Raw genomic sequence first — 14,228 nt, 5'->3', positions numbered from 1 at the left:
TTTATGTTTTACTTTCAGCTGTGGGGGATGAGTTATTAACCTGCCAGCTTGCATGGTTTTTTTCCATGAGTAAGAAACTAAAGCACCCATCGGAAAACCCATACATTCGTAGAGAGAACAGACTACACACAGACAGCAATAGAGATCCCGAATGAATCCAGACCGATGGCTGTGAGACAGCAGCTGTAACAGGTTGCGTCACCGAGCTGCCCAGACCTAGCCCTCATCCCCTTGTTGTTAATATTTGTATTTTTCTGAAACTTTCTTATTATTTTTGTGTTTCTTCCACGTTCCTTTTTTCACTCTCCTGTTCAACTTTTCTGTTTCACCCAAAGATTCTAAGAGCAAGAAAAGATCACAGGTAGTGTCAAAAAAGATCACGGTCGTTTCAAAACCATGTCCCTGTTTTATATTCTATCCACAGAAAAATACTCAGTTGCCCCTTGAGGTGATTTTGAAATAATTTATTCATCTTTTTTTCAGTGGCCAACCTTAATAACATATTTAAATAAAAATGTTTTATATAAAAGTTCTTCCTTAAGGCGGAGAATTTTGATTGGTAAGTGTGTCAGGGGCTATGGGGTGAAGGCAGGAGAATGGGGTTGAGAATGAAAGCTAGATCAGCCATGATCGAATGGCAGAGTAGACTTGATGGGCCAAATGGCCATATTCTGCTCCTAGAACTTATGAACCTCTGAACTTATGATTGTATATTTTTGATGTAACATTGACCATGGTGAACAGTTAAACTATAAGAACTTTAACAGAAGTGGTCATGTTCTTGAAAGCACTAGTTAGTTCATCTTGAAGCCATCTCTTTACTGGCCCTCAGTTCATTGCTCGCGGGCTGCTTTATTTATCTGTCTGGGTTTGCTAGATAACAATTGCAGTTTTGAAACAAAAGCAGGTTAGGATTTTGAACAATTCCATGAAAAACAAGTAATCTTTTTCACATTTTATGTAAACATTAAATGGCTTGAGACAGATCATCTGGAATAAATCAAACAGAATTGTAAATTATATTAATTAGAGAATTATGCCACCCTGTTTGAGTTCATTATCATAAATTATTTTGATTCTGAGCAGAGTTGATTTTCTCAAGAGCCATTGCAAGTCAATCAATATCTTTTGGTCCTGAATGCCCCATCTGTTACCTCATTTATACATGATCGCACATGCCACTTTTATAATATTCAGTAACATTTCAAATATGAGTCTCATTTCTAAATGACATAAAAGATTAGTACATGGAATATAAATCTTGACTTTGAATTGAGTCTTAATGAGCAATTACCTATTTTAATTCAAACTCCGTTCAAGATCGACATTGTGTATGCTGTGCATGTTGTTAGTTGAGGAATGAATACTTGCCTGTGCAGAGGGAAGAACAGATTTATGAAAACAGATCTTTGAAACTTTCCGCACCCATTTGGCTCGGAAAAAACAGGGTCTCATTGTAGTATTGTCATTGAGTAGACATACTAGATCCTGCTTTTACCCATGTGCCTTGATTCTATTAGCCCTAAGAGCTAAAATATGTCCTCACTTGGACAGATTTAAAGACAATATCTCCAGTTCAATCTAAATTTAATGCTGGTGCATCAAATATTACTTGGCATTTTTATATATAATTGTATACCTGTGTATACAATTAAAACCGCAATCCAAACATAGTCTGAGAATTTATAGTGTTTTACATAAATGATCTGAATCCTTTTGACACAAAGTTCGAGATAAATGTACAATGGCCTCATTATCTGCTGACTTACTGTTTGCAGATCCACACATTGCCGAGATCCATTCAAGATTACACTTCAAATTAATTTTGGAGGTGCATGGGGCAGGAATGTGTTAGGAACGTAGGAGGTTAGTCTAGAGAGTGTGTTGGCCAGGTACGATGGGAAGTAGGGTATGGATGCATTGAAAAGCAGAAAAACATAAGATTAAACCTCTTTACATACAAGATATATCTGTGAAGAGGTAATTACCAGCAGCCTAAGTGGTAGCTCCATTTTCTGTTCCCCTAATCCTGCTGAATATTGTGTATAACGATCTTAAATATGCTGTTGATCCATTTTATGGACACCAAGCACTGATCAGCATTAGAGAATATATGGAGGTAGGGTTTATTATTATTAGTAGTAGTATTTGCTAATACTAATACTAAGCTAATACTAAGCAAATGATGCTAACCTGGATAAAATAATGACGTAGACCAGCAAGACACAGCCAGATGGGAATAAATGCCAGACTTTCTCCTATAGTTAGGCGCTTTAGGGCTTTGGTTGAGGTACTCTCTTGCTGTAACTGAAATAGCATTTAGTTGGAAAAAGAAATCTAAAGTGGTTTGTATTAAATGTAGTGACTGGAATTGTTGATAAAGGCTTGGTGCCAATACATTTGGTACAAACATGATGAATACAATAACATACATTATATTGTTTGGTGCTGCCACAAACCTCAGTTCTGTTTAATAACAAATACTAAATAGAGATCAAGCTGATATGGAATAGATGTTAACATGCTCTGGGGGTACTCCCATGAGGTTAATATCAAGACATTATTAGAGCAGAGCAGAGAAGGTTTCACGTTTCTTCTCAATGTTGGGCATTTGTCCTTGGTGTGCTGCCAAGATGGTCCCTGATTGTCCAAACTAGAATGCATTCTATTTCCCAGATATACTCACAAAACAAAAAAGTTTAGTGCCACCATCAGCCACAAAGCTTAATGCTAATGTAGGCCATTTAAATAGGCTGAGAACAATGTATTTGTCTTTTTGCCGCGGCCTCAACCGAGTGTTGATAATAATAATTAAAGTCAGTATCGGTAGAACTTAAATATAGATATTTCTTCTTTTTACCCAAAGGTACATTGCAATATTTTTTTTAAACCATGCATGATGTGCATTTGCAACATAATTCATATCATGAAACTGTCCAGGCTCATGCTGTGAATTATAAGAAAAATGTGCATCAAATGAAACGTACTCACGGGAAGTATTATCCCCTTTACAGGTACATCCCAGTCGACCCCTGTGGATGTATCTCCTTCAGGTTCTCCGGGTGGATCCCACTATGACAGTGACTCTGACATGGCATTCAGTGTTAATCGGTCTTCATCTGCATCTGAATCATCTCTGGGTAAGTAAAAATGTACACTCATTCGGATAAAAATATTGCACCCTATTTTCTATATGATTGAAAACTTGCTTCCCAAAGTAGTATTGGAATTAATTATATAATATTTGTGACTGAGGTAGTCTGTGTACTAACTCACCTTTTGGCTGAATTGACAGCTGGATAAAACTATCATTGCTCCATTTGCAAGGGCCTTGCACAGAAATATTTTGTCTGCTCTCAGTTTCCTTTGAGCACAGTTCAACAACACTTTGTTTTCTTGCATGCCTTTTCTACAACAGTGACTGGTGTAGGGAATGATCATAGAAATATAGAAACATAGAAAATAGGTGCAGGAGTAGGCTATTCGGCCCTTCGAGCCTGCACCGCCATTCAATATGATCATGGCTGATCATCCAACTCAGTATCCTGTACCTACCTGTCTTCTCTCCATACCCCCTGATCCCTCTAGCCACAAGGGCCACATCTAACTCCCTCTTAAATATACCCAATGAACTGGCCTCAACTACCTTCTGTGGCAGAGAGTTCCAGAGATTCACCACTCTCTGCGTGAAAAATGTTTATCTCATCGCGGTTCTAAAGGATTTCCCCTCTATCCGTAAGCTGTGACCGCTTGTCCTGGACTTCCCCAACATCGGGAACAATCTTCCTGCATCTGGCCTGTCCAATCCCTTAAGAATTTTGTAAGTTTATTAATGAATTAAAAGTGGCTGCTTTGTGTTAAATGGTGGAAATGAGTAGTTGAAAGAAGTAGATTGAGGATGTCAAATTGGGTATGTTCTCTATGGCCTATCACTGAACTCAATCAACTTAAAAAAACATGCCATTGTTATTTTTTTAATTTAATTTGTTGTTTGGCAGGTTCTTTTAAGTTCTGCGTTGTAATATCATAGCGGGGCGGATAATTGTTCTCCCGCAATTTCAAGCAAATCTCTAATTTTAACAAAGTGCCTCAGTTGGTGCCATGGGTTCCTATGGCAACTGAGAAAAAAATAAAAGTCAATTGACCATGGGCTGTTTGCACTGAAACTTAATGGGAGCATACTGGCTAAATCAAAACCACAGTGACATGCTATCATTAAATTTAAATGTTATTGTAAAGTTGTAATACTTCCAGGCTTCTTTTTAATGTCTATGGATGTCAAAACCAACAACTAAATTGTCAATTTGTGAGACAGCTTTAACAACTCTTGAGCCTGGGTATCAGCAATGATTGAATGGAGGAGCCGTGTTGCTGTACACAGGAACAGGTCATTCGGCTCCTCCATTCAATCATGGCTGGTCTATCTCTCCCTCCTAACACCACTCTACTGCCTTCTCTTCATAACCTCTGACATCCATACTAATCACGAATCTATCTATCTCTGCCTTAAAAATATCTTGTCCAAGCTAACCATCAACCACCCTTTTATGCTAACCCTACATTCGCTTGGGCAGCTGGCAACCCAGCAGTATGTATTGATTTCTCTAATTCAAATAACCCTTGCATTCCCTCTCTTTCACCTCCACCTTGGTCATCCTGCTAGTTCCATTGTTTGCATCCCTTCGTTATCACCTCTTCAGCCAACAATGGACCATTGTATGCCCCACCTTTCATTGGTCATTGGTGCTGCCTCTGATTTGTTCTGAACCTTTTAATAAACTCTGGTTTCCCTCTCACCTCTCTCAGTCTGGAGATGGGTCTTGACCTGAAGTACCATCTATTCCTTTTCTCCAGAGGTGCTGCCTGACCTGCCAAGTTATTCCAGTATGAGTTACTTATTCCAGTAATGAGTATTTTTGTGTCTATCTTCAGGGAAAAAATTGCATTTGCGTTCCTTCCTACGCATTAAACTCATTAAACTCCCCACGTTCTCAAAAACTATTCACAAATATTACCACTCAGTAACACACCAGGGGCAATTCATTGCAGCCAATTGGTCTACCGATCCTCACTTCTTTGCTCAGTGGGAGAAAGCCACAACACCTAGAGGATATTCACGTGATGATTGGGAGAAAGTTCAGACTCTACATAGACAGCTTCCAGGATAAGGAATGAACCCTGGTCCATGGAGCAGTGTGGCAGTGGCTCTGCCTACAGTACCTCTCCAACATACTAAAGCATAGAAACATAGAAACATAAAAAATAGGTGCAGGAGTAGGCCATTCGGCCCTTCGAGCCTGCACCGCCATTCAATATGATCATGGCTGATCATCCAACTCAGTATCCCATACCTGCCTTCTTTCTCTCCATACCCCCTGATCCCTTTAGCCTCAAGGGCCACATCTAACTCCCTCTTAAATATAACCAGTGAACTGGCCTCAACTACCTTATGCGGCAGAGAATTCCAGAGATTCACCACTCTCTGTGTTTTTCTCATCTCGGTCCTTAAAGACTTCCCCCTTATCCTTAAACTGTGACCCCTTGTTCTGGACTTCCCCAACATCGGAAACAATCATCCTGCATCTAACCTGTCCAACCCCTTAAGAATTTTGTAAGTTTCTATTAGATCCCCCCTCAATCTTCTAAATTCTAGCGAGTACAAGCCAAGTCTATCCAGTCTTTCTTCATATGAAAGTCCTGACATTCCAGGAATTAATCTGGTGAACCTTCTCTGTACTCCCTCTATGTCAAGAATGTCTTTCCTCAGATTAGGAGACCAAAACTGTACGCAATACTCCAGGTGTGGTCTCACCTGTATAACTGCAATAGAACCTCCCTGCTCTTAACTCAAATCCTTTTGATATGAATGCTAACATACCATTCACTTTCTTCACTGCCTGCTGCACCTGCATGCCTACTTCAATGACACCCAGGTCACGTTGCATCTCCCCTTTTCCTAATCGGCCACCATTCAGATAATAGTCTACTCTCCTGTTTTTGCCACCAAAGTGGATAACCTCACATTTATCCACATGCTTACCCGATCTACCTGGGAGAGCAGAAAAGCGAATAAACAAATAAACAAATTGCAGAGGCTGGAATCTGGATAGAACTCAGCAGGCTGAGCAGCATTGGTGGATTGTTGACGTCTCAAACGGGCTGAGAGAAAGCAAAAGTTAGTTTGAAGTTGGAGAGGATGGGGAAGTGGAAGAGGTTTTTCTGATAAGGTGAGGACAGGGTTACCATAGTGATAAAATAAGTGGATGGAGCCACCTGGTTGATAGAGTGGGAGACAACAAAGAAACATGTTAAAAGCTATGAAATGCAAGCCAGAGTTGTAGGATGTAGCCAGCATGCCAGATACAAGTAGTGGAAAGAGGAAAGCTATGTGAATTTTGTAGCTGGATGGCCTATATTAGTTCTGATACTGAGAAACTGGGTTAACTGTAATTGTTGAAATTCAATATTGTGTTCAACAGCTGCAATGTGCCTGGATGGAAAATGAGATGCTGTTCCGCCAGCTTGCATTGGGTATCATTAAAAAGAATACAGGGAGCCGTAGACAGATGGATCATAATGGGAGTCGGGTGAACCTGACATTTGTAATGAAAACCATTTAAGAAACAACTGTTTATTTTCACATATTTTACCATTAGCAAAATGTGAATTGTGTGCAAGGTCAGTTCTTATCAACAAAGAAAGAAAGCCTATATTTGTATAACTGGAGAGTCCTGCTGTATGTTCCTATGTGATGAATAAGGTTCATGGACTACTCTTTACTTAAACAGAAATAGACATGGAGGCCAAAGGTCTGAGTCAATGTCATGGGAAATTTACAACGGATTATGATAATGCCAAAGTGAATTTCCTGGGGAAAAACAGTTTAAGACGAGTTCACTGCATGGAAAGGAAAACCATGAGTGCCATCTAAAGGAATATTTGCAAAGTACTTTCATTGTTCTGATTCTGTGTTGTCCTCAGCCCTGACACGTGATGACTTTTTAAACTGATATATCCATATAATTTTTGAGCTGCATTATTCCAGGCTCTGGACTCCAGTAATTTCTCTGACCACAATGACCTGCCCAAATTTCACCATAATCCACCTTCTGCATGACATTATCAAAATAAATAAACTATTATCAAACGCAGGAATATGGCGTGCCAATGCCCGCACAAACAGGACAGCACAATCCCTTGCAAAGCAGAGTCCTCTGCAATGCCTGGAAAAACTTCTACCTATTTTTTTATTAAACATGTTTAAATTCAGGACACAGATTAGTCAGCTGAGCAATCACAATTTGCATTGCATCCCAAGGCCATTTACCAGAATAATCAAATAAAATTTAACGTGAGGAGCGACTAAAGTAGATTTGGAGCAGATGACTAAATTGCTTATCAATTCATTGGTGAATTAAAGGCAAGAAGCAAGGTAGAGAATTGAAGAGAGTTATGAAGGGAATTCCAGGGCTTATGAACTTTACAAATGAAGGGTATAGTGAAACAGATAAATTCAGGAATGAAAAAAACAGTCCGGAGGGTTTCAGCACTGGAGGAGATGATTGGGATGCAAAATAATGGAGGGATTCAAAATCAAGATTAGATTTTGTTTTGTGTGGCCAGTGTAGGAAACTGCACAGGGGAATGAATGGTAAACTCAACGGTGCAAGTAAAGGGCCTGTCCCACGCCGATTTTTTCGGCGACTGCCGGCATCATATCAGTGTCGCCAAAAGATTTTAGAAACATAGAAACATAGAAATTAGGTGCAGGAGTAGGCCATTCGGCCCTTCGAGCCTGCACCGCCATTCAATATGATCATGGCTGATCATCCAACTCAGTATCCCGTACCTGCCTTCTCTCCATACCCCCTGATCCCCTTAGCCACAAGGACCACATCTAACTCCCTCTTAAATATAGCCAATGAACTGGCCTCAACTACCCTCTGTGGCAGAGAGTTCCAGAGATTCACCACTCTCTGTGTGAAAAAAGTTCTTCTCATCTCAGTTTTAAAGGATTTCCCCTTTATCCTTAAGCTGTGACCCCTTGTCCTGGACTTCCCCAACATCGGGAACAATCTTCCTGCATCTAGCCTGTCCAACCCCTTAAGAATTTTGTACGTTTCTATAAGATCCCCTCTCAATCTTCTAAATTCTAGAGAGTATAAACCAAGTCTATCCAGTCTTTCTTCATAAGACAGTCCTGACATCCCAGGAATCAGTCTGGTGAACCGTCTCTGCACTCCCTCTATGGCAATAATGTCCTTCCTCAGACATTTCAAAACATTCCTCAGACATTCAAACATTTCAAAATCCAGCCGTGACAAAAAAATGTTGGAATACATGAAAAAACACCGAGCATCAATACGTCATCACACCGCGTCACGCCGCAAATATTTTGGTAACGTGATAAGTCAGTCAATGGTGCCGACAGTCACCGCAAAAAATCGCCATGGGACAGGCCCTTAAGAACACAGCCTGTGGAGATTCAGGTGAGGGAAGAATGTGAAAGAGCAGCTGGGAGTGCACAGAAATGAGCAAATCTGGCATAAACAAAGACATGCATAAAGATATCAGCAGCACATGGGTTGAGGACAAAAGGTTGTGTGAGGGTCAAAGGAACAACAAAACAGAACTAATGATAGCACAGAGATATGGCCCAATCCAGAGATGAGCTTGTGAGCAGACGGGCTCAGTTTCGGACGGGGAGAGAGGCAGAGTAAAAAATGAAACCCATACTGCTGGAGAAACTCGTGGGAAGGAACCGCAGATGCTGGTTTAAACCGAAGATAGACACAAAATGCTGGAGTAAATGCTGTCTGTCCCACTGAGTTACTCCAGCATTTTGAGTCCATCTGCTGGAGGAACTCAGCAGGTCAGGCAGCATCTGGGGAGGCAGGAAGACGGTCAACATTTCAGGTCAAGACCCCGCATCAGTAGAGGTGGAATTATGGCTTGAGTTCAGAGCTAATGACAGGAACAGAAGAGAATACTTTTAAACTGCCCCTTGCTCAGAAGGGGCAAAGTTTCTGCTTATTTTGTACTCATTCCATGCTCATTCATGGATAGATTGCCTGGCAAGCTGGCAACAATGGAATTGCAATAATGCAAATTGGTCTGCCTTTCCAGAAAGTGGAATAATCAATGGATATCTCAACTTTTGTTAAATGTTATTTTTTGGGTAGTAGAAAAGTAGTTCATTACAAATGTTTCAATGTGCAATACAAGATCATGCCATCTTAATCTTGGCATCTATAAAGTAATCCATCTCCCTCAATCACAGAAGACTTGATCCAGCCATCCTGCTTCATTTAGCCACCAATGGGTTATTATTATGTCCAATATGAAAAGTAAAATAGTCAGCAATTCAGCATGTCTTGGATGCAGGAGTTGTAGACAGTTGATAAAGTTACTTTATTCAGTGAGCATGGTCAGTGTAACCAGGCAAATGCCAGTCCCAAACATTCAAAATATTCATTAGGCGAAGAAAGACAGCTTTACAAATTTACTGGTTCCAGGTCGAGGAATTTTTTTGTTAACAAAATATAAAGTTTGAAATGTTAGGTATAAAAAAAATGGCGACATTTTGCATTTTTGAATGAGCAATTCCTTGACATTTTTAGAACCATATGACCGTGTGTTACTTCTGCGTAAGACTGTGGACATTAATCTTTTCATCTGTGTTTTTGTAATACCAAAGAGCAGATAAGAATTTCAATACTTTGTAAATGCTCTTTTTGTTCTGCTTCATTGACTTCTTATTCAGGAGTAGACATTATTGCTTTTTTCACCGCAGTGTAGCTTTGAGTATGGTTGACGATGCTTTTTTCTTGTTTTCCACAGTGACTGCGCCCAGCTCCCCACTGAGCCCTCAGTTGTCACCGTCCTTCTCCCCGCCCGATCCACCGGACAGCAAAAATGGCGAGTGTGCTGTTTGCTTTGACAGTGAGGTCGATACGGTTATTTACACCTGTGGACATATGTGTCTCTGCTACGAATGTGGTCTTAAGCTGAAGAAGCAAATCAATGCCTGCTGCCCTATCTGCAGGAGAGTCATAAAGGATGTCATTAAAATATACCGTCCATGAAACTTGGCCTTTTTCATAATCCACACTATAATTTTTTTTTAAATATAGAGTTTTTATAGATAAGAAAGCTTCTATTGCTAACTGTTATCTCATCTATATGCGTTCACAAAGTGTGGCTGTGTTTATTTGACTGATTTTCTCACACTCTCTCTTTCTCTCTCTTCGTACTCTTCTTCCTCTCTCCTCCCGCTATCCCTGTTGTCAATCACCTGCATGTAGAAAACCAAGCTGGATGCTCACATCTCCATCAGTAGCAACAATGTCACTCCATGTTTGACCAACATGTTGGGCAACTTAAAAGGAGAAATTTGGACATTGTGTAGCAGTTAAACTGAGCAGAGCTCAAACTGACTTAAATAAAACACAGCAAACCAGATGAAGAGCAACATTTCGTGTAATTTGCTTTTTTGTCTGTGGTTACAAAAATAAAGATATTAATCATTAACATTGACCAATACATTTGAGAAAGTAATGTATTTACCCATAATTATCACCCTGTGTTTTGATCATACCAAGCACAATATCCATGATGATTCATCACAAGCAGGATATTTACCACAAACAGTTACCAGTTGGTTTGCAGAGGTTAGAAATGTGTGTTCCCTGCAAAGACTCGTATTTGCTATGTCTGATTCATATACAACAGCCTGCAATTTGTTTTCAGAGAAAGCTCAATTGTTCACACTCAATGGAAACATGTCTTCAGTGTACGTTTTCAAAACTAATCTGAAGAAAAGAGACACGCTTCTAACAGATTAATTAATATAAATTTGCTATTCTGTTGTTTATGTTACATACATGCCTGGATTGATAGATCGCAATAGTGATGGGGCCCAAATCTATTTTGTTTGTTCAAAACAACAAGTAGTGACTTTTATTCAAAGATTAAGGAGTTTGATAGGTTTAGTGTAATGACTAAAACTGCAATATCTTTTTTTTTGGCATAAATGCAAGCTAAATAATATTTTGCAATCTAATGAAAATTGCAATAACTTGCCCCTTGATTTTTAAAAGCAATGCCATTTGATTATTTGTTTAGAAGTTGGCATTTTACTTGCATATGCTGACAGGGACTGTTCATGTGTTTCAGTTCTACTTCAGCTGGTCATTATGTTGTGCGTTCCTGTAAGAAGTAGTCAAGCCCTGCAAATTGTTTTTGCATGGAGCTTTGCCTCCCTGTAATCCATGGGTTGGTACAGAGAAGAATTAATTCCAAAAAATGGAAGAGAAACTAAAAGGGAACACACTCTAGAAGGCTTGGATCCATGAGGTAAAGTTTAAATTGACCTGTATGTTGCAGAGTCCAGGCTAACCTGCCAGCAAAGAGATATTGCAACTTTAGCATGACTTGAAAAGATATGAAGTGTTATGCTGGATTTTTTTCTGTGATGATTTAAAGCTACAGGTGCCTTACATAGGAAGGTGATGCACTTTGTTTTCCAATCTCCCCATGAATTCTGACTGCCACTATTATAAATTCACTGATTAAAGGCAAAGTAGTTTTATAGAACTCACATGACAACCACAAAAATATTTTCCTTTTGATAATAGAATGAAAATGTTATGTAACACAAATATATTTAATATCTTGCCTAATTTACTGACTTTGTACAAAAAATAGTATCTAGTTTCAGTAGCTTCTTGTTTCAGTATTGAAGATGATGGTATATATCCTAAACTTCAATAGAAACTTTGTACGAATTTTGCCTGCAATATATAGCGTAAAGCATTATAATTTGGGGGGTTTTTGCACTTAATTTAAATGTTTTTTGTTGTCCAAGATTGTGTTTCTTGTGTGACACTGATAGAAAGTGGAGAAATATAGAATCTGTGTTTTTGTGTGTGTGCTAGCACTGTGAATGGTAAGATTAATAGATCAATTATAAAGGACAGAATGAAAAATGTGAGTATCATTAACCTGGGAATGACCAGATTGCCACTGAGAACCGAATAGTGGTTACATCATTTGGTAACACATTCTTTGAAGAAAATATGAACAGGCATACGTTAAATCTGTGATTATTTTTTGGTGTTGAAATTTGGATTTAAATATGTAAATATGTTCATTTAAAATTCACAGCAAATTTCATGTTGTTTTCTTTCCCCTCACTTTATATTCCTCTTGTCCACCCCAGTATTATTTACCTGCACATTATTACTTCCATCTCTTATTACATGACTATCTTGCATGATCAGTAAATTCAACTCGATATTTGCTTTAATTTTTGTGCTTGTTTATTTCCTTGCATGAGTTATTGAGTTGAAAAACTATGCTTTCTACTTTTCCCGGTTTTAATGTGCCCTTGTTTATCAATAAACAAAGGAATCGTGAGCAATTTGCTTTCAACGCTAATTACATTACCTTCATGCAGGAAATATAGAAACATAGAAAAATAGGTGCAGGAGTAGGCCATTCGGCCCTTCGAGCCTGCACCGCCATTCAATATGATCATGGCTGATCATCCAACTCAGTATCCTGTACCTGCCTTCTCTCCATACCCATACCCCTTGATCCCTTTAGCAACAAGGGTCACATCTAACAGAAATCTGCGATCTGAATGATCAAAGTACCTGCCTGAAAGTATGCAAAGGCAAATCAGATTCAGAAAAAAGACACTGTTTCTTAATGAAGGGTTAGCATTCTTTGGTAAATGCAGAAATGTTCTGCCCCAGAAATATAGATTTATTGTAAACACTGGCAGAAAGTCAAGAAAAAAATAGGATTGCAATGCTACCAGAACTAGAAAGAGCTTGCAGGTATTAATTTTAATAAAGGCAGAAAATGAATTTAAATAAACTTTCATGACCTCAGGTTTTACCAAAGTGCTTTACTATGTGCACTGTGTGTACTAGTTTAAAATATCGACTTTATTATAATGTGGAGTAACCTTTTAAATTACACAGAGCAAATTTCTGTGAGATCTTCTGTTTTTTGTTGCTGTTTGTTGAAGAATTAATATTGGCCATAACATGGAAGGAATCTCCTATTCTTCATATGGGATATTTTATGCCTGAGGGGGGAGATGTAAGCTTGGCTTAACATGTCAAAAGTTCTGCATCTATGTGCTGTTGAGATTATGTCATCAACTCTCTGGTATTCACCTTCAGTAGATTTCCAGCAGAATTTGCCCGGATCTGACCATGGTTATCCATTTCCTATTCTTCATTCCTCTCACTTCCAAAGGGACTGTCTCATCATGTTTAGTCCCATTACCGATGCTCTCTCTCTCTCTTGCGCTATCTCTCTCTCTCTTGCGCTATCTCTCTCTCTCTCTTGCGCTCTCTCTCTCTCTCTCTTGCTCTCTCTCTCTCTCTCTCTCTCTCTCTCTCTCTCTCTCTCTCTCTCTCTCTCTCTCTCGCTCTCTCTCTCTCTCTCTCTCTCTCTCTCTCTCTCTCTCTCTCTCTCTCTCTCTCTCTCTCTCTCTCTCTCTCTCTCTCTCTCTCTCTCTCTCTCTCTCTCTCTCTCTCTCATCTCTCTCTCTCTCTCTCTCTCTCTCTCATCTTTCATACTGCAGTAGTTGACGGAGCAAGTGCCAGATTTACTGACAGTGAAAACATTAGAGCTAAGCATGAGAGCAAAATACCACAGAAATCTGAAATGGTGCAGAAAATGCTGGAAATATCCAGCAAATCAAGCAGCCTCTGTGACAGAGAAATAGTTAACGTGTCAGGTCGCCGATATTTTATATTTCCAGCATTTTCTTCTTTATTACAGCTGTGGAATTCAGCCTCCTCCCCAAACCTATACTGGTTTTTTTAGATGAGTAGGTACCTAGACTAATTTTCAGTTCCTCATTTACCACACAAGGATTAATTCTGCCATTATTACTCACTACTGCTGCCCCCTAGTGTTATGCTCCATCCATTACAAGCTTTTTAAGGATTGATCAAGAAGCTGTCCTTGCCTAAGATAGACACACAATGCTGGAGTAACTCAGCATGGCAGGCAACATCTCTGGAGGGAAGGAATGCCCTACTCCCCAGAGATGCTGCCTGTCCCGCTGAGTTACTCCAGCATTTTGTGTTTATCTTCGGTTTAAACCTGCACCTGCAGTTCTTTTATGCACAGTTATCCTTGCCTGTTCAGAATCTGTTAACGCTGTTGCTCATTTTATAAATTACTGACTATTTAAAGTTAAGGCT

The 14,228-nt window shown here is 39.4% G+C and overlaps 1 protein-coding gene across 1 annotated transcript in view; it reads left to right on the top strand.

The window, feature by feature from the left end:
- neurl1b (neuralized E3 ubiquitin protein ligase 1B) overlaps positions 1 to 13,551 on the top strand; it is a 55,887-nt gene extending 42,336 nt beyond the window's left edge. The window contains exons 4-5 of the mRNA XM_055643010.1: positions 3,015 to 3,140; positions 9,841 to 13,551. Of these exons, the coding sequence (XP_055498985.1) occupies positions 3,015 to 3,140; positions 9,841 to 10,085 (371 nt within the window). The 3' untranslated portion in view covers positions 10,086 to 13,551. The remainder of the gene's footprint in view (positions 1 to 3,014; positions 3,141 to 9,840) is intronic.
- The last annotated feature ends 677 nt before the right edge of the window (positions 13,552 to 14,228 follow it).

Source organism: Leucoraja erinacea, chromosome 11, assembly GCF_028641065.1.
Source record: "Leucoraja erinacea ecotype New England chromosome 11, Leri_hhj_1, whole genome shotgun sequence".
NCBI lineage: Eukaryota > Metazoa > Chordata > Chondrichthyes > Rajiformes > Rajidae > Leucoraja > Leucoraja erinaceus.
Note: the sequence above shows the minus strand (reverse complement) of the source record. Positions and strands in the feature narration are given on the sequence as shown.